The sequence below is a fragment of the Colletotrichum truncatum genome (assembly GCF_014235925.2).
Source record: "Colletotrichum truncatum strain CMES1059 chromosome Unknown Contig_0001, whole genome shotgun sequence".
Lineage (NCBI taxonomy): Eukaryota > Fungi > Ascomycota > Sordariomycetes > Glomerellales > Glomerellaceae > Colletotrichum > Colletotrichum truncatum.
The window spans coordinates 3,043,977-3,065,917 of NW_027222398.1; the positions used below are offsets into that span (position 1 = coordinate 3,043,977).

The following is a 21,941-nucleotide window of genomic DNA, read 5'->3' on the forward strand; positions in this document are numbered from 1 at the left end:
GTCAAGGGGGGGAGGGGGGTTTATCGCGAAAGATATATAGACTTGACCGCAAGATTTAATCTGGGGGAAGAAGTCGAGTAAAAAAAAAAAAAAAAAAACCGTGTGCGTGTGCGTGTATATGTGTATTTGCTTCCTTAACCCCGTCGTAAACTATACCCAGTCATGGCCACCGATACACCAGGACCAGACGAATCAAGCCCCCTCCTCCCAACGTCCCAAAGCAGAATCTCCATCCGGGCCCTCCTCCTCAGGTCCTCGTCCTCCGCGTCCGTCGTCTCCAAAGCAGACTACGCCCTGGGCCAATCGCCCCCGCTGGGCGACCTCCTCCCTTACAACGACTACACCACGATCGACTGGCTGCGAGACCTCACCAAGGACGCGTCTCGCGCACGCCGTCTGCATGCGAGGCCCGGCATCCGCGGCCAGCTGGCGCGGTGGTTCGACCAGAGCCAGGGCTGGATCGCGGCGGCCGTCATCGGCGCCCTGACCGCCGTCGTCGCCTTCGTCGTAGACGTATCCGTGGCGACGGTGAGCGATTGGAAGGAGGGCTACTGCCGCCCCAACGTCTTTCTCGACCGGGGACGGTGCTGTTGGGGTGTGCCCGAGACCGAAACGTGCTCGGCATGGAAGCCGTGGATAGAAGAAAACGACGGTGCGAGGGGGTACTTTGCCAGTTACGCCGTCTACATCCTTTTCGCCTTGCTCTTCGGCATCGTCGCGGGGAACGTGACCATGACCACGAAAGCCTCGCTGCCCGCCGTCACCGTCTCTTCCGACGACGGCGCGGCGGTCACGGCGGAGGGTAAGACGATGTACATGGCGGCCGGCAGCGGCATCCCCGAGATCAAGACCATTCTGTCAGGTTTCGTGATCCCGCACTTTCTGGATCTGAAGGTTCTCCTCGTCAAAGCCGTCGGCGCCACCTTTGCCGTGTCGACGGGCATGTGTCTGGGTAAAGAGGGCCCCTTCGTACACATCTCGACGTGCGTGGGGTGGCTCGTGGCCAACTGGTTCCCAAAGTACCGGGATAACCCGCGCAAGATGCGCGAGATCCTCAGCGTGGCATGCTCCGCCGGCCTGTCCGTCGCTTTCGGCGCCCCGATTGGCGGTGTGTTGTTCAGTTACGAGGTGCGTTTCCCGTCCCACACGTGTTTCTTTCTGGATGGGTGTGTTGGCTGACTTGTCGAGCGTAGGAAATCAGCACCTACTTCCCGCGTCGGGTGCTCTGGAGGGCGTTTCTGTGTTCGCTCATCGCGGCCATCGCCCTCAAGGCACTCAACCCCACGGGAACGGGCAAGCTGGTGCTGTTCGAGACGAACTACGGCGTGGACTACGATCCCGTACACTACCTCGGTTTCGTGTTTCTCGGCCTCTGTGGTGGTGTGTTTGGTGGAATCTTTTGCAAGGCTAATTTCCTATGGTCCAAGAGCTTCCGCAAGTATGACATCGTGAAGAAGCATCCGGTGTTGGAGCTCTGCGGCGTCGTGCTGGTTACAGCGTTGTTACAGTTTCCCAACGTTTTGATCCGGGATACCGGTGACGTTTCCCTCTCGAAACTGCTGGTTGACTGCAGAGACCCCACGGGTGAATGGATCTGCGAGCAGGAGGCAAGGGAGGACAAGACTAAATACATGCTCTGGCTGGGAGGCGGAACGGTGGTCAAGCTGCTCCTGACCATCATCACATTCGGATGTAAAGTGCCGTCCGGAATCATCATCCCTGCGTTGGACGGCGGTGCTTTGTTTGGTCGACTGATAGGACAGCTTGTCGGGGGCATATCTCCCGGTATCTTTGCCATGGTCGGCGCAGCGGCGTTCCTTGCTGGTGTTTGCAGGATGACTGTGAGCTTGGCGGTCATCATGTTCGAGCTGACGGGCGAGGTGACGTACATCCCAGCCACGATGTGCGCCATTCTCACCGCCAAGTGGGTTGCAGATGCCATATCGATGGAGTCTGTGTATGACCTCTCGCAACATCTCCTGGGCCATCCGTTTTTGGACGCAGAACAAGCTTACGAGGTCGTCAAGCATCGCGAAGTCACGGCCCGCGAGCTGATTCCACCCCCGGGAACCATGGAAGAGATCACCCTGAACACAGGTAGCGAGTACCGTGTACGCCGAGATGTGCTGGCCGACAAGCTGCGCAAGTTAAAGGCGAGAGGTCTGATGGATGCGGGTCTTGTGCTGGTCAACGACTCGGGATTGTTGTTTGGATACTTGCCTGAAGTAGAACTGGAAGTGGCCCTCGAGGCCGAAGACCAAGCCGAGGAGGTCGATCTGAGATCGGGCATCATGTCGGAGTTAGTAGACCGGACGCCTTTGACAGTAAATGCCGAGGCGCCCATGGAGTATGTTCTTGAGATGTTTGCAAAGCTCGGCCCGAGATATCTGATCATTCTTGAGCCAGAGACCGCAAAGGTTCTGGGCGTTGCGATCAAGAAGCGGTTGCTGGACTATTTAGATCGAACAAAGACGCATGGATAAGCGGGCGCGGATAGCGTTATAAAAACCTAGCATTGTCAATTGAACGGTATGAACTGAGAAACTTGTTCCGTCGCCGTCATGAGGGTGTATAGACAGTCTTCAGTACCAGCAGCCCATCCCATTTCAAGCAATCTTTCCCGCGGCCCTGGTCATACTGGCATTTCCAGAACAGCTTTTCACGGGTATCTGGCCGTTTCTGGCCGTCTTTTTGCCCCCAGCCCACGGTAATGTGTTTCGACCACTTCGTCTCCGCATCAGCCCACCTGCCATCCCTACCACGGCAGTCCCAACGCACCAGACGCACGGCTGTAGAAATCGGAGGTTCCAGTGAACATTCGCAATGACGTGAATTCGGCTTGTTCTATGACCCAGACAGCAAGTCCAAATCCCTTTTTCGACCTTTTGCCCCGGTCCTTCAAAATAACAGGTTATGTACACAGACACGGCCGCCCCGGGCTGTCGTCGTCCATCCTTAGTTGCTTCTCGTACCCTTCTCCGCGCGGAGCTCGTTCATCTTGGCGACACGCTTCTTGAACTCGTCGTACTGGCACTTCTCGTAGCTGTGGCGCTCGTCCTAGTCGGGGAGAAAAGGCAAATGTTAGCAGAGGGCTCACGGAACGGTTCGGCAACTGGAAAACGCGGCGGACGGCGGGTCGAGGAACACCGGGGCAACGAACATTGCACTTCCAGGGCAGGTACCAGCTCTCGGCACGGCATCGGTTGAGGGGGATGAGGAGGCCGGCGCAGCTGTCACGGTAGGCGAGGGGGAGTTTGGCATCCCGCATCTCCTCGCGGGTCGCCTCTGTCATGCACGTTAGCGATCTCGGGGATACATGAAGCACGGCAGACGTAGAACGAACCCCTGGGTGCTGAGTCTCCGGCCATTGTGACGGCAATTGGGGTCTGTGATGGGAGGATAAGTGAGGTCGTCGTCGTTGGTCAATTGGATCTTGAAATGTCGTCGGAGCTTTGGATTGGAGTGTGGAGCTTCCCACGGAATTCCCTGGCAGCCTTGTATGTTAGGCTGCCTCGTGGATGATTACCTTTTGCGCAACATGATTGGCCAATGTGGACTGCTGGCTTGTGCTGGCTTCACTGAAGATAAGATAAGGTGCTGCTGTCAGAATAGTGCACTATTGCTGTTTTTCTTAAGGGATTTACTCTTCTAGGTTCGCAACTCTTCACTAACTGCTCAACTGCTCTTCTGTGAGGTTTCTGAATGGAGCATCTATCCAAGAACACAATGTCATTTAAAGAACGCCTTTGCAGTTCAAATCACCACTCAATATTCCCATTTAAGCGTAATTGAAGTCGCTTTAAAGTACAAATGTCTCGGGGGAAAAACATTCGTACAAATTCACGTTCTCTTAGCCCTGCTAGCAAACTCAAACCTTAGAGTTGACTTCACACCAGGAATACAAGTCGGTTAACTGTTCCCAAACTCTAGTTTAGGATCGCATGTTCAAAGTCAATCTGAGCAGAATCATTCATTTATTCACGTTTGTCAAATCTTTGATTGGACAATACGCTATAACCCTATCATATTCCCACTCGCCCCCCACCGGCCCTTGACCGACAACAGGTTCCGAGGTAGCCCAACGCGCCAGCATTGGAAATATTGCCGTATCTAGTTCACCTTCCTGATGGTGCAGGTCGGATCACTGACCGGAGACATAAGTTCCTGATGGATTGCTGTTGTGTGTCACCCGAACTGGGGGCTACCGCAATGTCCAATGCTCACCTTCCGCTTACGGCTAACCCCTAGGCCCACGCATATAAATTTCACTCTTTTCCAATGTCCGCTAGAACCGCTCTCGCCATGCGATGGCCGGGGTCATGCCCCGGCTAGAGGCTCTCCCGCCGACCATTGGAAAGCTTGATCCGCCGGGAGTCGCAAAACGGGAGGTGGTGCTCTCGTATTGGCGTGATTTGCCTGCACCGATTATCGCCCCTCGACCCCTTGGAAGAGATGGGCCGGCCCAATGAACCCCATATGCTGTGCAACGTTTAAAGATGCCGTTCCCTTCGCCGTGACTCTTCGATAGTGTGTGTTTTTGTAGCGAGGAACCTGTGAAGCAGACGTCCTGTGGTGTGAATTCGTCTTGGCCAGTTCAGCTGCCTCTCTGCCACCATGAAGGTCTCCCTTGCCCTCCTTAGCTGCGTGGCAGCCGTTCAAGCCCACTTTGCCTTCATCCCAATCCCGCCTCCTCTGAGAAACGAAGATGAGGATGGTTCTCTTACCAAGCGCGCGGCGGGTTTCTTCGAACAGCTCATCGATCACGATGCTCCTGAACTGGGAACCTTCCAGCAACGGTACTGGTATAACGCTACCTATTGGAAGGGACCTGGCTCGCCGGTATAAGTTACTCCCAAATACTTGTTGGTGTCATGGACTGAGACGATGTAGGTCGTCCTCTTCACGCCCGGTGAAGTCGCGGCAGAGGCATACAGTGGATACATCACAGACCGCGCCCTGCCGGGACAGATTGCCAAGGCTGTCGGTGGTGCTTCCATCATAATTGAACGTACGGATCAGACTTGCCATCATGGTTTCTTTAGAATAGACGAGACTGATGAGTAGCAGATCGAAACTGGGGCACTTCCTCACCCTACGCTATTCAAAACTCCAAGACTCTCCAGCAACACACAATGGCGAACGCCGTAAAGGACTTGGCCTACTTCGCCCGTACCGTTGAACTTCCTTTCGACACAAACCACAGCAGCAACGCGCCGCAAGCCGTAAGTTACAGACTGGCTTACTCTAGGCTCACTCTGACAATCGATTTCTAGCCCTGGGTTACCACCGGTGGATCGTACTCCGGCATGCTCACCGCTGCCGTCGCCAAGTTGGCCCCTGGAACTCTCTGGGCTTATCACTCTAGCAGTGCCCCTGTCGAGGCTGTGTACGACTACTGGAGCTATTTCCTTCCGATTCAAAAGGGCATGCCCCAAAACTGCAGTCGGGATTTTGAACGCATGATCGACCACATCGACAACGTCCTGCTTTCCGGAAAGGATGATGAGATCTACCAGCTCAAGAAGAAGTTTGGCATGCAGGATCTTTCACACAACGATGACTTTGCCAGGTGAGTTATATATCCGAGGTGTTAAGAAGGCCAGAAGCTGACACTCTGCAGTGCTCTTGTCGGCCCTCTTGGCCTCTGGCAATCAATCCAGCTGGACTCTGGCTACTCTGATTTCTTCGTCATGTGTGATGCAGTCGAAGGTTTCACGGGCAACTTTACAAGAAACGCAACGAGACCCGGCGCGGACGGCGTCGGCCTTCCGAAAGCACTCGACAACTTTGCCAAGTGGTGGACCTCGTCCTACCTCCCGGGGGGTACGCACTTTTTTACCCGGCTGTTTGTGATTGCAGACTAACCGTAATAGCTTGCCCGGACTATGACTCTCGAGCACAGAATTCCACCGCAATCGAGGATTGCTACGGCAGCTATGATCCCACAAGCTCGATATACACCGACTGGACCGCCCAAAACCCAGTTCGCCCCTGGTACTGGATGCTTTGCAACGAGCCTTTCTTCTTCTGGCAGGTGTAAGTCTTAAGATTTCACTCCGTCAATCAGCTAAAAAAAAAAAAAAAAGCCGCTAACAAAGATGCAGTGGTGCACCCAAGGACCGTTCTTCTATCGTCTCTCGCCTCGTCACTCCAGAGTACTACCAGCGCCAATGCGATCTCTTCTTCCCCAAGGAGGGAGAGTTCACCTACGCCTCAAACCACGGTAAAACCGCCCAGGACTCGAACAAGGAGACCGGCGGCTGGTTCTTCACCAACACCACTCGCTTGATCTGGTCGAATGGGTACGTGAGCCCCTTGATGGCTTTCCCGGCCTCAATCGCCCTGATTTGACTGATGAAAACTGTAACTAACACCGCATAGTGAATTTGACCCCTGGCGTTCGGCTTCCGTCTCCAGTGAGCTCCGTCCCGGCGGTCCACTCCAGTCTCGCCCCGGTGCTCCGGTCCACGTCATCCCTGGCGCCCGCCACTGCAACGACATGCTTATGAGAAATGCCGAGGCAAATGCTGACCTTAAGGCTGTTATAGACGCTGAGATTGAACAGCTGAAGACTTGGGTTGATGAGTTCTACGGTGGCAAGAACAAGACTAGACGTGGCTTCTAAGAAAGGACTCTCAAGCTTCGTTCAATACGACGCAACGATCATAATGATATGCATCTGGTAAAATCTAGCGATATGATGAAGCTGAAAGAAGTTTTGAATCCAAGTACGATCCATATCGAACATGGCGGACTGTATCCAGTGAAATACGTGCGGGTTATGCAAACCCAAAGAAGTTGCGACTAACCTCTAACCTGAAGTTCAAGGATGAATTTCCACTTACCTTTGGCGAACTCTCCGCTAAATCCACGATAATAGGAGTTCTCTTATGAATAAAACAGGTGAAAAATCACCAGGGTCAGTAATAGCTCATGCGACGAAAATTGGATGAAATCAGAGCCACACAGCTCGTACACATTTTCATGTAGTAGAAGAGCCATCGAGAGACTTCCAGATGACACAACCACTTATGCACTCAGTAAAAAAGAATGATCGTACCCGCGATGGCAGATGTTGAGTCTCTCCAACCTACTTGCTACTATTATGAGCAATTTTTTAGGTCTATGTAATGATGGATTGAAGATCGAGCACGTTGTGTCGGATATGTGTCTACATATGAGGAACTGGTTTTCTCAAATGATAATATGATAATCTATGGTGCCTATTTATGGCCACGCACTCAGAAAGTGTGTAGGCGGTCTTTTCATGTCGCGCTCCTCCTGACTACCTGCAAACCTCCTCAAGATGGCTTCTCTAACCATATCTTCCCTAGCTTCTTGACTATCCTCGGACGGCTGTGACCACATCAACCATATTGACTGCATCCAATCCTCTTCAAATGTGCGGGCAAGAACCTCCACAAGCTTATGTGAGACTTTGATCTCTGCCTTTCCACTGAGCAATGACTCCATTATCCTTTTTCCGGACATAGAATTCATTGCAGCCGCCTCAATAACATCTCCTGTAATCGTAACTTCAACCCCTCGTTCCTCAAGCAATAGTCTTAGTATAGACTTCCCATCAACCTGGTTCCCTACAGCTGCCTTGACGACTTCTTCCGTAATCGTAATCTCATCCCCTCGTTCCTCAAGCAATAGTCTTAGTATAGACTCCCCATAATTCCGGTTCCCTACAGCTGCCTTAACAACTTCTTCCGTAATCGTAATCTTATCCCCTCGTTCCTCAAGCAATAGTCTTAGTATAGACTTCCCATCAACCTGGTTCCCTACAGCTGCCTTAACAACTTCTTCCGTAATCGTAATCTTATCCCCTCGTTCCTCAAGCAATAGTCTTAGTATAGACTCCCCATTACCATGGTTCCCTACAGCTGCCTTGACGACTTCTTCTGTAATCGTAATCTTATCCCCTCGTTCCTCAAGCAATAGTCTTATAATATGCTCCCCATTAATCCCGTTCCCTACAGCTGCCTTAACGACTTCTTCTATAATCGTAATCTCATCCCCTCGTTCCTCAAGCAATAGCCTGAATATAGACTCCCCATTAAACCAGTTCCCTACAGCTACCTTAACGACTTCTTCTATAATCGTAATCTCATCCCCTCGTTCCTCAAGCAATAGCCTGAATATAGACTCCCCATTACCATAGTTCCCTACAGCTGCCTTGACGACTTCTTCTGTAATCGCAATCTCATCCCCTCGTTCCCTAAGCAATAGCCTGAATATAGGCTCCCCATAAGCCTGGTTCCCTACAGCTGCCTTGACGACTTCTTCTGTAATCGCAATCTTATCCCCTCGTTCCTCAAGCAATAGCCTGAATATAGGCTCCCCATAAGCCTGGTTCCCTATAGCTGCCTTGACGACTTCTTCTGTAATCGCAATCTCCCCTCGTTTCTCAAGCAATAGCCTGAATATAGGCTCCCCATAAGCCTGGTTCCCTACAGCTGCCTTGACGACTTCTTCTGTAATCGCAATCTCCCCTCGTTTCTCAAGCAATAGCCTGAATATAGACTCCCCATAAGCCTGGTTCCCTACAGCTGCCTTGACGACTTCTTCTGTAATCGTAATCTCATCCCCTCGTTCCTCAAGCAATAGCTTCATTAGCTCCTCACCGAATTCAGTGTCTCTCGCGGCCGCCTCGACGATGTCTTGCGTGATTTTGACTTGTTCTCCACCCTCACTTAACAGCCAACCAACTATTTTGATTAACCTCTCATTGTTGAAATCAAGGCTTTTCCATGTCTGTCCTCCTTCAGAAACCTCGTACAGCCAGATATTGACATAGTAGCGATTGTCGACGGCGAGTTGGACTGAGTCGGCGGAGATTGAGGCCTGTCTACCATTTTCATCAATAATACACGTCGAGAGGACGGACTCCGGCACTTGCACCGGAGAATCCTCTCTAACTCTGAGAGGTAAATCCCGGTGAGTTAGTTTCAATACAATAGCTCTTCTCCTTTTGATACTCGACGTGCTGTTCTGGTCCTCCTTATTTAACAGCCGGAGTAGTTTTTCAGCACACATCCACTCCCCTTCTCTGATAGCCCAACGCCACGCCTCAATAGAATCGATTTTGATCTTGTGATCTGCCTTTTCTTCTATCAGTAAATCTGCAACGCCTTTTTGGCGTCCGAGCAGCGCGGCAATCAAAGGGGTGTAGCCATTCCTGTCGAATGCATCTATGTAGGCCTTATGCTTCAAGAGCAGTTCGATTGCTTTCTCATGACCTTTCTCCGCAGCCCAGTGCAAGGCTGAGTATCCGTTATCGTCAGTCTCGTGGATGTTCACACGAGGATCAGGGAGCAACTCGCCCAATACAGCCACATAACCACCGGCAGAAGCATGCGAAAGAGGAGTTCGATTAGATGAATCCACTGGGAGGGCCCGATTATTCATCAAAATTCTCACTATCTCGCCATGCCCGCGCTCAGCAGCGTAGCTCAATGGGGTTCTTCTATCTTTATCCTCGGAGTCGATCGCTGAGCCAATATCTATAGCTGCTTTGACAACTTCTGGCCAACCTTGCTGAGCTGCCCAGGATAGAACTGTGCGACCGTCGCCATCCCGGTATACGAGTTCTGTGGCTTGGCTGATCAACGCTAGAGTATTCGTTCTATCGCCCCTTGAGAGTGGACCGATAATATCTTCGGCTTTTACTTGCTTCGACTTGTCCACTTCTCCTTGCCAGAGCGCTACGTAGCGATCCGAAATCATCGCAAGCGAGTCGTGTGAGCTTTTGTGTGATTCTTCATTCATCCAGGAAATTCCCTTTTTAGCGAATAATTCTTGGGCTTCATCTTTGCAAAATAGCGCATTCCGGTAAAGTTCACCGAATTGTAGCATAATTGCTTCTAATCCGGCAGTCCTCTCTTCCCCCATCATTTTCCCTGCGTTTTCCCAGGCCCATTTGAGCACATCCTCCGCCTCCTTGAAACTTTTCTTTTTCCTCAGGTCTTCAGCTTCATTGTAGACCCTAGGAAGAGCGGCCGTGACAGGAGGCAACTTGGATCGGTATCGTAGCGCTGGAAGGATAACGGATAAAGCATCTTCAGAGGAACCAAGGCTACTTTTCTGGAAGCATTCCGCGAGACCGGAAATCACTTCATGCTCAAGGAAGAAGCCTCTACTTCCCTTTGAGTACTGTACCGGTCCTTCAATGTAATCGAGAACTTCTGCCGCGGCACAAAGGAACGACTGGTATATGTCGTGGGCGCAAGCTGTAGAAATGGAATGGTTGAGATTAACTGTCAAGGCATACGTCTCGGTCGGCAAGCAGTTGGAAGATGGCGTCGTTGAGAGTTGCCAACCGAAGAGGCGCAACAGCGAGTTAGTACAGGAGGTTACTGAACTTGACGTTTCCAGTGAGTTGTGAATCTGTTCTTCGTCTGGTGTCTTCTTTGTCTGAGTCTTCCATAGATTGTCTGGCCCCCTTTGCATCCGATCACTCTCCGCCGTCAACTCCCTCTCTGTTGTTGTAGGAAAATCATCAGTCCAAAGGCCTATTTCTATTCTCGCACGATTCATTTCCTCAGTCGTTCCAATGGCTATGATGCGAGCAGAACGTAATTCCGACGCTTTCGATACCCTGTAGTCGAACTTGTCACGCTCCTCCAACCGAGGGTCGGACATGATTGACCATATCCATAGGCCCAAAACGGCCTCTAGATGCCGTTGCAGTATGTCCCATGCCTCAGGCTTCTCGTTGCTACCTTGGAGTGGTATACTAAGCGAGATTCTTTCAGTGCTAGACGAGGACTCTCCGCAGACATATTCTGCCACAAAGAGATTCCACGAAAGTGATTCGGTACTTGAGCGTGATTCTTTCGGCAAAAGAATTTTGATGCTACTCTCAATCGCGTTCCTCAACTTTTGAGCCAGTTGCCGCACAGGCACCAGGCGATCATCCCATGCTGTCGACGATTTTGACTTTTTGAGCCTTGTATGGCTTGTCAATTCTGCCAACCGGGATCGGAGGTGGAACGTTCTTGCAATTGAGCCTAGTTCTGAACTCTTTTTTGAGGCTATCTTGGTCTCTCTGTCGACTTTTACGTCCTTCTGAGAATACTGATCGGGCTCCTTGGAGAGACTGTTGTCATGATCGATGCCGTTGCCTTCTGAACTATTTTTGTGATTATCGGCGGAGTCCACGTTTGAGACCGGACTGCTAACGACCCAGCTAAAGTGCTTGTCCTTGTATTTTCCATGTTTTCCCATTTGCAAAGCCAGCCAATCCAGCTCATGGCCCTCTACTTCGTCTGAACGATTATGCAAGAGGTTGTGTTTGTTGCGCAAGCGTTGTGTCCTCAATCCTGCGCGGATAAGACTGACGATTATAATCACCCCAAGTTGAAGAACAGAAACGGCCGAATGCATGGCTCTCAGGCCCACAAACTGGAGGACAAAACCGAAAATCGTTGCGGAAATCGCAATCCATACTCCTAGCTGATTGTCAACCTGTTTCGGTGCCCTCCGGGATGTGATGTATTGGTTTATCGGAGCTGTAGAATCGTCAAACAAGAACGAGTTGAAAGTTTGATCCCCTATAGTCTGGTTTCCTGGCTGAACCACATAGAGAGTGGAAGTGGATGAATGTTCTTTTGCATCCACGTCATTATCTTTGCTGACCACCCTGCGGAACATCTTTTCCTCGGTGCTGGTTTCCACCAAGAACGCGCAGTAGAACATTCCGCCGCATAATGCGACTGTTCCGAATGACATCAGAGGAAAGGCCCAACGGGGCGGCACATTTTCATCTTTCTTCCAGCCCCATGATGTGACAAGACCTCCAAAAACTATGACGGATGCTTGCGCAAGGAATGCAACAGCAGCTCCTAGCCACGTAAGCTTTTCAGGCGATCTTCTTATCCCTATATTGAATGAGAGATTGGGGTTTGGGGCAAATGCGTTGTCAGGTGCGAGTGCCTGGGTTTCTTCATCATCATCAGATGGTTTTTTGGCCCAAGTACCAAAAGCAGTTTTCTCATACTCGTCAAAGGTACCAAACCTTCTTTTTCCAAGGTATTCTCGAGAAAGGTAAATGCCGCATTCCGACGGTATTGGGTCGTCCCTAGAAAATTCTTCCTCTGAGGCCTTGCGATCATAAATAATCTCAAGGATCTTAGGGTGTCCAAATACCCTAACGATAGCGCCGTTGTTGTATAGTTCGCAGACATCGCGACTGGTAGACGAGCAAAGCTCCGCCTCAGCGATACCGCCTCCCTCCTGCGCTCGACCAATGAATGCGCGTAAGGAAGATCCGCCGCGGACTCGGATCGCGGATACAACTGCCGTAATAACACCTAAGGGTGCCATTGCGAAAATGACATTGTCCCATATCGTTGTAGACTCGCTTAGGAACTGTTTTGTGACTTGCTCACCGAACAGGGCCAGAATTGGCGCAAGATCGGTGGCTAGGTTGTTTGAAAAATCATCCCACCCACCTGCATACGCAGTTCCGACCCCAAAAGCAAATAGGAGAAGGTAAAAATGAACGGCGGAAAGATGCCTCATAGTTGACTTGGCAACGAGTATTTGCAAAGTATTGCTGCAGTTTAGTTTATCGTCTTCCACACAACTTTTGCTGAGAGATGGGATGAAGATGACGCCTTTCTGTAGAGGGACTCCGGCATTTTTGCATTAGCATTATGGAATTTCGCAGGACGCCCAGGCTTGCTGCAAGCGAATCGTTTGCCACAGCTGTATGCCACGTCAAAACAGATCGGCTGCCTAATTGGCAGGGTCCTGCAGCTGGTTATCGTTGTACCGTGGATGAATGCAAGAACAATACTGAATCAGGCTACACATTGGATGGCGCCAATCATATTACGCCATGGACGAAGCTCCTGGGCATGTAAGGCAGACATACTTTACAGCTGTCAGCTGGACACGAGTACTGGCGTTTTGGGCCTGCAAAGTGAACAAGCCGCGCATGCATGGGAACTAATTTCGTGCATCATGCAGTCAATAGTAGCTGCGGAGGCATAAGGGCAGACATTTTCGGGCCTTTCCACCGTATGGACCAGATCAAGCGAAAAGAGCATCCTATTATTCATCGCAACTGATAGCTTCATGGTGAGTCGCGAATAAAAAATCATTTCAATCGGTTTTCAAGCCCTAAACGGGGTGTTTTTACCCTGTCGTCAGATTTTGCGAGTTGTACTTCATACCACAAGCGAAGTCGCCGCGCAGATGACCACTCAAAAGAAGGAGGCTCAATGTGCCAAGTACCTTAACTAGCTGGTGAAGGAGGGCTCAGGGGTAATTGGCGTATTGCCGCAGTCGATGGGATAGGCCGCCACTGAAAGCAGGCAAACTGCAACTAAACCAGCAGAGGCATAAAAAAAAAGAAAACCGCCACAGCTGTTCCCTTGACATGAAAATGTGGGCAACCATCTTGGTTCTCGAAATACCATTAGATAAGTCATGGTGCATCCTGGAAGTTCCAATATCTGCGTGGCCCTCGTCATCTTTGAGTTTCTGTCAAGACGAACTTGCTTCCAGTTTTTCACTCTACTTTTCCAGAAGTTTCAGTCCATGCTAATGTAAAGTCATAGATCCTAGGTAGAGACAGCTAGAGTGCCTTTGTAGTAGTGACTCAAAGATGATTTCAAGTTCGCACTACTGCGAGAGATCAAAGAAGTCATTATCCGCCAGAACAAACCAGTGACGTCTCGACGAACCTCTAGTTCTTGGTTAAAAGATAGCATGCAGCCATCTGTGAAGTAGCTTTTCACTGGGTAGCGATTCTCGTTGCTGCCTGACGAATTACGGTCCAATGCCAGATCAAAACACCATCCACAAGCTGTTTGGCAGACGTTAAAAGATGCTGAGATTCGGAAACTCCTTCTTACAGAGATTCGATGTTTGATGTTTAATACAGAACAGGACCCATCAATGCAACCATCATGGGCGCAAACAAAACAGTTGATCCGTTTGATCAACTTCCAGCTCGACGGTGTCTCCTCGTTTCGTGCCCTCTAGCATCCCAACAGCAAGCTGCTACCAGTGTTGACTGGTGTGTGATAGGAAAGGGGCAAGCGGTACCCAGTCTTTCCGACGTATTGCCTATCCGTCAACATTGGGCGTTATGCGTCATTCCAAGTGGTGAATACGACTATTCGAGCCCCACGTGTCGGCAAATCTTCCTTGACGCTGATTATTTCGACCTTGGAGTTCACAAATCTCAAAAAGCATGTTTTTTATTCTCAACTACCAGCCACAGCTATGATGATGTACATCACAGTACAAGGTGGTCAGCGGCCTCGGTCATGAGCATCACCACTATCCAAGACCTTGGCTTAACGAAGTGGTCAAACGACTGGATCTCACAGCGGGGTGAGTTCCGCATCCAACCTAACTTCATGATAAACGAGGGGCTTATGTAAGAGAAAGGTTTTGAAATGTGTCTAAGATGGGGGAAGTACTTACCCATTCTATGGAATTGCCAGCATTTCGCGATGTTCTTGAGCCACATGGCGATCGACACGAAGAGATCTGCGAGAATGATAGGGCGTTTATTCTTTCAACGCTCTAAAGCTGTTGAACGTGTGCGAGTGACTCGACACTGTAGCTTAATGATGGTGATTGGTGTTGGCGGTCTTGTTCCTATGGTTGGCCCTCTCTTGGCCTTTGGCTCCTGGGCGACGGCGGGCATCTACAGCATCACGGATACATCAAAGGACAACATCATTAGGGCAAAGATATTGGAGTTTGTGGCGAGATTTGATGAACTTAAGAAGCTCTTTCCCAATAGGAAGATACCTTGTCTTTAAGGGTCTTGAAGCAGAGAAATTCCGCCTTTCAATTTCGGCCTGTAGTGTACAGTGAGTGTAAACTACGGAAGTTTCTCCTGCCTCTTTTCACACGTATCCTCTTCCACCAAAATTAAACAAGCCCGAAGGTCTAAAACCTTTGTGTTGAAAACAAGGGCGCCGATTTGAATCCTTTAGCAGTACACTTTACAAATTGAGAAGTACTTATTGGTATTCACAAGTGGTAGCAAACTAGTTTAGTTTCATAATTGTTGCATTTGAACGCGTTACAAAGTACTAAAAGAGTCCAAAGTGTGGGCAAAAGCAGCATCTTGTTCCCCAGACACATCATTCCTCAACTGCCTAATACCACAAAGGAAAGATTTCCGCCAAGAAGAAGCACTTCTAAATCACCAAGGCAAATCGCTGCCGTCGTGGTTCTTAAAAGTGCCGCTAGTCGCCTTGGTTGCGCCATCAATGGTAGCCACCATCCCATCCACGCTCTGCTTGACACTGATAGCTCCCGCAGCCTTCAAATCAGAACCCATCTTCGCAGACATATCCGTCTCAACCAGACCGGGGTGGAAGACAAAGCTAGTCAACCAGGGCTCCTCGAAGTGCAACCTCCGCACAAGCCAGTTAAGGGCCGCCTTGCTCGCGCCGTACGGGGCCAGGCTGGCTCCTGGGAAGCCCTGGTTCAGCATCTCCTGCGCACCGTTGCTTCCAATGACTGAGGAGACGGCGACGAAGATTGGGCTCTCGCTGTTCTTGAGCAGCGGGGCGGCGGCGCCGAAGAGGAGGAGGGGCGCGATGGAGTTGACCTTGAAATGCTCCAGCGAAGCCTCGACGGGGACCTCACGGACTTGAGAGCTGGAGTGTGAGATTCCCGCGTTGGCGATGACGACGTCCAGAGATGTTATGCCGTGCTCTTTCTGAAGCTGTGAGACGGCCGTGCTCGGGTCGCTTTCGACAGAGGAGTCGATCTTGACGAGGATGAGTTTGGAGCCGTCGGCTTTAGGGAGGGAGGTGAGGGCTTGGGAAGAATCGTTGGAGAGGTCACGGACACCGGCGATGACAGTGGTTGAGGGGCGCTGGAGGAGCAGGCTCGTGAAGCCTTTTCCGATGCCGCGGTTGGCGCCGGTGATGAGATAGGTCTTGTTGGAAGCCATTGTGAGGTGGACTTGGTTTGGCTGATGCTGGTGTTGTTTTGTGGGGTTAGGGTGAGTGCTTGGGGTGATATGTTTCGATGAGCTGGTGGGAATGTAAAGACAGATGGAAAGGAAGACGTCACGTCTTTAAATGCAATTCAACTACAGTATTAGAGTTGTGAATCTTGGGATGATTGGGAATGGAAAATAAGTCGGGAGCTTCCATCATTCCGGTGTCCGCGGCGTGGTCGGTCTTGGCAACGAAGCTTGCAGAAAGCTTGCTAATCCAGCACGTAGGTTGCATTAATAATGACGTTATGCGGCTTGAAACGTACCTAACACTGGGGAATGAGAAGCAACAAGTGGATTATGCTTGGCGATGGGGTTGTGGCTGTTCGAAGGCACTGATCATTTTGGACGTTTGGTCTGTCGCTGAAGGCGCTTGAGACGCACATAGGTTGATGCATCACCACAACACGAATTATCGATGGAAGCACATATTTAGGATTTTGCTTAGAGTAGTATCGGCAACTTTGAAGGAGAAATTATAGTATTCGCATTCCTCTGGAATTTAGTCCTTTCAAAGTCCCTCGTTTCGCAGTTGCTAAATTTTGTTGCTGTATATCTATCTGTCAAGGTCTAACAGGCAGGTTATGCTAGGTAGTTAGCCTGCAGTCAATAAAAAAAACCACACTAATCTTTCATTGGACCCTTTAACTAGCCGCTTCCTGATGTGCATTTGGTCATGCATGTCAGCAACTGGCAGGTCTCAAAAACCACGACAACAAACTCGATAGGCAAAACATATAATCAAGTTGATGGTAGAAATTTTGATTCGCACAAGTTTCATTGAGATTGTGGCTGATTAGTAAGGCCCACTGCTCGCTATCGTCAACTGGCTGGCTGCCTTGGAAGGTTTACTGATCAGTTGTGTCCGAGGTCGGAAATCCCCGCTGTTCACTAATCACGAAGTCCAACCCATTCCACATTTAGTGCGCTACAGCGCCAATTCAACCATTACTCAGCGCGTGGGGTGCGTTGACGCGCAGCGGCAATCACATCTAATCAAAAAATAATTCAGTTAAAAAAGACCACTTGCATGATGCAGCCGCCATTGCTCTTCCAATTGGAAATCTTCATATTAAATGTCATTGGGCTCGTTGATCTACGATACTCACACATAACACCGCAGCGCCCGCAGCGCAAAACCCGAAGAACGCCATCTGAACACCTTCCCATAAGCACCACTTCCAAGAGTCTTTTCTGCTGCCCAAAGCCCAACTCTTACCAACACCAAATGCTAATAGCGCAACGAGACAAATGAAAATACTCCAACGGAGGCCTTGCCCTACATTCGACGCGATGAAGTAGGGAATCAGAGGCAGCAAGCCTCCGCCAAGATAACCCAGCGCAATGGACAAGCCTGAAAAGATTGGCGACGCCAAGAAACCACTTTGAAGAGCAACAGCGTCGTTGAGCTCTGGTGAAGACTCGGAGCTTCGTATCCTTTTGGAAGCCCAGATGGTTCCCTGTGGTTGAGACTTAATGGCCTCGATAACCGTCGCAATCGTCGATTCCGGGAGATTGAGCGGATGAAGATACCGGCGCACATCCTTTTCAGCTTCGCTACTCGTGTTTGTTGTACTCTTTTCCTCTGCTTCTTCTTGTTCTTCCTCGCTATGTCGCTCTGTGAGAAGCATGCCTTGCTCCTCTTCAGACTCACGCGACGGCGTTTGAAGGTCCTGACGCGAAGCATCTCTCGCAGCTAAGTAACCGCCGATACCCATGCTGATGCATCCCGCACAGAGTTCCGCCAGTCCGGCATAAATGACAGTCTCGCTGCGGCCGAGGGAGCTCAAACCGGCGGTCAGAGCAAATGGGACGGTGAGACCATCGGAGAAACCAAGGGTGAAGTCTGATAGAAATCGGGCAAGGTTTGCAGACGCCATTTTCACCAGAAAAAGTCTCAGGAGTTGCTGGCCTTGAAAAAGATCATGAGTGTAACGGCAGTCATGCCATTGTTGTATGGACTGCGAGGACCCTGGGCCAGAGCGATGAAGTCTGTGAGAATGGCTATGCTAACAGACACAAGCGTAAAAAATGTGATGAAAGGGTGGAAAAGTTGAGAAAGCGCCCAAGAACTCCAAAAGACAGGCCCCGACCCTTGGCGATCAGAAGCAGACGCCGAGAAGTCTGCGTCTTCTGGCTTCAGGTTCTGGACCAGGATTACCCCCTCGCGAAACGAAATACACTAACCAAAACCAACACCGATTTCTTTCACGCTAATTCCTGTCGTTTCTAGTGGCAACTCAACGAGGGAATCATAAATTCCAAGCATGGCAGCCAAGACGAAAAAAAAAAACACCTCAGTAATCGGATATCAGATGCCGTGAGGCGGAGTGATATCTGGTGGAGTTATTGAACCTTTTTAGTTCTCCGATGCTGTGGAGGACGTGGAGAGAGAGCAAAAGAAAGGCCAAGCTTTTGCCCAGCTGCGATGCCAAGACAGCCCACGTGGGTGGATATCGGAGGAAATGGTCCCCTGTCGAGTGTCCAATTAGCAGCTTGGCATTTCCCACCTTCCTGAGGGAGCAACTTTTGAGGGGGCGGAGGTGGATGGTCGCTCTCCACTCCAAGTGCTTCCCCCCTGTCGCCCGCGTATGATTCCTCGTGGGGCAAGTCAACGACATCACACGACCTGGTTTTGTACACCACGAAACGAAACGGCTCATCCGAGTGGCTGGATGTTGACGTTTACATACATTCTCGAGGGAAATGCTGATCAATTCGGCACCGGTGATAGGCTGTCATCCATGTCACCTTGATGGCGAAGTTCTTTGGTGGGAATACGTGTGAATGTTACTGCAAGGGAACTCAATATTCTCCAAGGTGGGAAAATTCCATTACAGGTCAATGACTCTACGTAAGGTCATTACAGTTATCTATGATGGATGAATCTAGAGCCTAATGCTCGATTAAGCTGCGTATCCAGCAGGTGGGTTAAGACCATCGGGGATTTGGATGGTATCCTGGTAGTAGGTAGGCGCATCGCTCTTCTCCCAGATCTTCTTCACTCTTTCGAGGATCTTTCTCCCGGCTGCGTTCTTCTCCAGAGCTAGGTTCGGCTTGGGGTATTGTCTCGCGGCCTTGACGTTGAAGAAACCAGCGTACGACTGGTTCCAGAAACGATCCGGGACATTGGATGAACTGCTCCACTGTCTGAGCACGCTCTTGGTTTTGTCAGCGACAACCTGGAAGACGTTGGCGCCAACGTCCCACCGTCCAAGCGTGGGAAGGTCCCAGTTGGCTTGCACCGTGGAGAGCTCCGAGTAGTGGTTGTAAAAGTTGGAGTCGGTGGTGCCAATCTTATCCTTCGGAATCGCATCACCCAAAAGGATACCGAGGATGCGGTTCTGGTGGCTGTACGTCTCGTTCTCGTCGAAGGTGACGAGCACAAGCGTGTTGCTCATGAAATTGGGGTCGTCCAACAATGGCTCCAAGAAATTCCTCGTCCACGTGCCTGCGACCGTGACGGAAGTGTCGTGGCCATCCGAGGTCATGTTGGGCGTGATGAACATCCACTGAGGCAACTTGTTCTCCTTGAGATCCCGGTGGAACATGGAGGCGCCCTTGTCGATCATGGAGAGGTTCTTGATCTGCGACAGGCGCTGCTCGTAACGCGTGACGCTGTCGAAAAAGATGGGCGGGTTGTGCTTGCGGACGTAGTCGTTGGCGCCATTCTTCTGGTTCACCCAAGCCATGCCCTCGAAGCCGGAGAAGGGCATGTCCTCCTGGTAGGAAGCCCAAGAAATACCCTTGGTGTCGAGGAGATCGAACACGGTGGACACGTTGCGGTCGGCGCGGTTGAAGTTGTCGTTTTGCATACCGAAATAGTCACCAGAGACTGCCGCGAAGTAATTGGGCTCCGACGGATGGGTCACGGCGAAGTTGTTATCCAGAAGGATACCCCTCTGGATCAACCACGACAGGTTGGCTGCGAGGTGTCAGCATCATGATATGCAGCATGGGTGGGGTGTGGGTTGAACTTACGATCACCGCGTGCCTTCTCGTAGTCCGTGTTCTCGTTCCAAATCACGACGAATCGATCAAAAGCTTTGCCTTTGACATGGCTCGTTGGACTGCTCGTCTTGGCCGTCGCAGCAGCAGCAGCTACCGCAGCTGTAGCAGTGGCAGTGTATGAAGTCTCCCAGCCGGTAGGACATCCTGCCTTGGATTTAACAGCGGCCGCGTGTGCACCAACTGTGAAGAACAAGGTCGAGACTGAGACGCAACGCATCGTGAATTAGTGAATGCCAGGAAGCCTTCAAACGAGTGAGAGGACCTGAGAGGGATGGGTAACATTTCCGGGAGCAAGAGAGAAGCAGAGCACGACGCTAGTTATGATTGTTTCCCTCAGCTGCGGCAACTACCGCTCTCGGGAATCCGGCAGCGTAAAAAAATGATGAGCCACAGCCTTTGACGGGTGACATTCTGCTATCCAGGTGCAGCGGGACCAGCTTGCCGCTCGGGGTCAGCGGGGCGGGACGGCGGGTGGGGTGGGCACTTTTGCAGAGTCCAGACAGGATTTGGCGTTGGGTGTGAAAGCGGCTTTTGATTCGCCTCTTGGGTTGTGATTGCTGGGCATTTTTGTCTTGAATCTGGGCCAATGAATGTCGATGTCTAACCACGTGGTGTTTGCAGCGCAAGCCGCGGTCTAGGCCATCCTAAATGGGCTAATTAGCTTGGTAAAGACGTTGCACTTCGGTTTAACTCATTCAGAGAGGTAGACGAGTTGATTTTACCATCTTTCTTAAGACCTATCGTATGTTCTAGTTTTTAAGATGTGTTTTAGTAATTATAAGAACAACTGTGGAGAGGCGAACAACATACGAGCTGTACTGGTGATCTAACATGATGGCCCCTATGATGAGAAATATACACATTTCTGTAACTGTTAATTTCCGTCCATGTTGTATATGCTTATAATTCCATTCATAGTAGTCTCTTATGACAGTGAATGAGCTGTGAAGGTATAAGTAGCGTGTTCTAGCGCAATTTGCCCCGGTATAGGCCCAGACATAATTGTAAAGCGCGGCCTGAGCAAAAGATATGGAAATGGAAAGGCAGGCTGGAGCCAATCACAACTTTATAAAGAAATTTATAACGGCAGGTACGCTTGCAATTATGACATAGGTAGTAAGTGGAATGAGACATGCGTGCATAGAAGGCTATCTACTGCTCAAGTAACGTATCTTATTCGCTGGCAACCCAGAACGGAGACAGTCAAAAGTGTCTATATGAGAAAATGTCTCTAGTTCCAAGATAGAGACTAGCCAGGAGCTTGTGTTAGTCGTAGGAAATGATCATAGTAGTTCGCCTAGAAAGTATACAACTCCAAGTCATGTGTCGCACATGACATAATTCGAAAAGACAAGCAAAACACACCGTAGAGAATAACGCGGAGTAAAGCTAGCAACAAATGCGCTGGGTATCCCTGGGTATGCTTTTATCATGATGACCCATGAGTTTGCGATAGATGCGGAAAAAAGGGCCAAGTTGATCACAATGTGCTGAAATTGCAGTGTTTATCCGCAAAAAAGGTAAATAAGGTTCTGGCAAAACATTCAGCTTTCGCGTCTCAAATCATTCTGAAACTCAAAACATAATTGTGTCAAAGTTCATGCAAGTAATAAATACCAGATTTGATGCTGTTGCAAATGGTCATGTTGACACGCTGAGGTTTTTCATATACACCCTGGGCAGTTAAAGGATGCCGCGGCCTCCAGAGCCCGCGAGTCAATTTACACTGGAATTTAACCCAAAAGGTCGATTGGCGGAGAATGTAGAGGAAAAATTTCAGTTGACGGGCGGACCAAATTTCCAGTTCAATGGAAAAGGCGTTAGAAAAAACAAACCCCCCAAGCGGCTGAAAAATCAATCTATTAAGAAAAGTATAGAACCTGGTTGGGAATGTGTGCACTAGGGAGAAACAAGTCACCATTTCGCCTACAGCGAGTTGTGAAGC

At 50.3% G+C, this 21,941-nt stretch overlaps 7 protein-coding genes across 7 annotated transcripts; 2 read left to right on the top strand and 5 right to left on the bottom strand.

The window, feature by feature from the left end:
* Window positions 1-162: 162 nt before the first annotated feature.
* CTRU02_200808 (voltage gated chloride channel) lies at window positions 163-2,483 on the top strand (the record flags this gene model as incomplete). Its single annotated transcript, XM_036718821.1, has 2 exons — window positions 163-1,128; window positions 1,194-2,483. 2 exons carry the CDS (start codon window positions 163-165, stop codon window positions 2,481-2,483), a joined length of 2,256 nt encoding a protein of 751 aa, XP_036589821.1.
* A 472-nt stretch (window positions 2,484-2,955) lies between these two features.
* Window positions 2,956-3,368, bottom strand: CTRU02_200809 (NADH-ubiquinone oxidoreductase B18 subunit; the record flags this gene model as incomplete). The annotated part of the gene is made up of 3 exons (XM_036718822.1): window positions 2,956-3,057; window positions 3,098-3,285; window positions 3,344-3,368. The coding sequence occupies 3 exons, from the start codon at window positions 3,366-3,368 to the stop codon at window positions 2,956-2,958; spliced, it is 315 nt and encodes a 104-aa protein (XP_036589822.1).
* Window positions 3,369-4,614: 1,246 nt separating this feature from the next.
* On the top strand, window positions 4,615-6,625 carry CTRU02_200810 (serine carboxypeptidase S28; the record flags this gene model as incomplete). The annotated part of the gene is made up of 8 exons (XM_070203746.1): window positions 4,615-4,839; window positions 4,891-5,008; window positions 5,065-5,222; window positions 5,274-5,569; window positions 5,621-5,823; window positions 5,874-6,036; window positions 6,105-6,302; window positions 6,382-6,625. The coding sequence occupies 8 exons, from the start codon at window positions 4,615-4,617 to the stop codon at window positions 6,623-6,625; spliced, it is 1,605 nt and encodes a 534-aa protein (XP_070062328.1).
* Window positions 6,626-7,227: 602 nt separating this feature from the next.
* On the bottom strand, window positions 7,228-12,528 carry CTRU02_200811 (ankyrin repeat domain-containing protein 28; the record flags this gene model as incomplete). The annotated part of the gene is made up of 1 exon (XM_070203747.1): window positions 7,228-12,528. One exon carries the CDS (start codon window positions 12,526-12,528, stop codon window positions 7,228-7,230), a length of 5,301 nt encoding a protein of 1,766 aa, XP_070062329.1.
* A 2,650-nt stretch (window positions 12,529-15,178) lies between these two features.
* CTRU02_200812 (short-chain dehydrogenase) lies at window positions 15,179-15,937 on the bottom strand (the record flags this gene model as incomplete). Its single annotated transcript, XM_036718825.1, has 1 exon — window positions 15,179-15,937. One exon carries the CDS (start codon window positions 15,935-15,937, stop codon window positions 15,179-15,181), a length of 759 nt encoding a protein of 252 aa, XP_036589825.1.
* Window positions 15,938-17,064: 1,127 nt separating this feature from the next.
* On the bottom strand, window positions 17,065-17,865 carry CTRU02_200813 (vacuolar iron transporter; the record flags this gene model as incomplete). The annotated part of the gene is made up of 1 exon (XM_036718826.1): window positions 17,065-17,865. The coding sequence occupies one exon, from the start codon at window positions 17,863-17,865 to the stop codon at window positions 17,065-17,067; it is 801 nt and encodes a 266-aa protein (XP_036589826.1).
* Window positions 17,866-18,891: 1,026 nt separating this feature from the next.
* On the bottom strand, window positions 18,892-20,213 carry CTRU02_200814 (acid phosphatase; the record flags this gene model as incomplete). Its single annotated transcript, XM_036718827.1, has 2 exons — window positions 18,892-19,910; window positions 19,967-20,213. 2 exons carry the CDS (start codon window positions 20,211-20,213, stop codon window positions 18,892-18,894), a joined length of 1,266 nt encoding a protein of 421 aa, XP_036589827.1.
* Window positions 20,214-21,941: the final 1,728 nt, after the last annotated feature.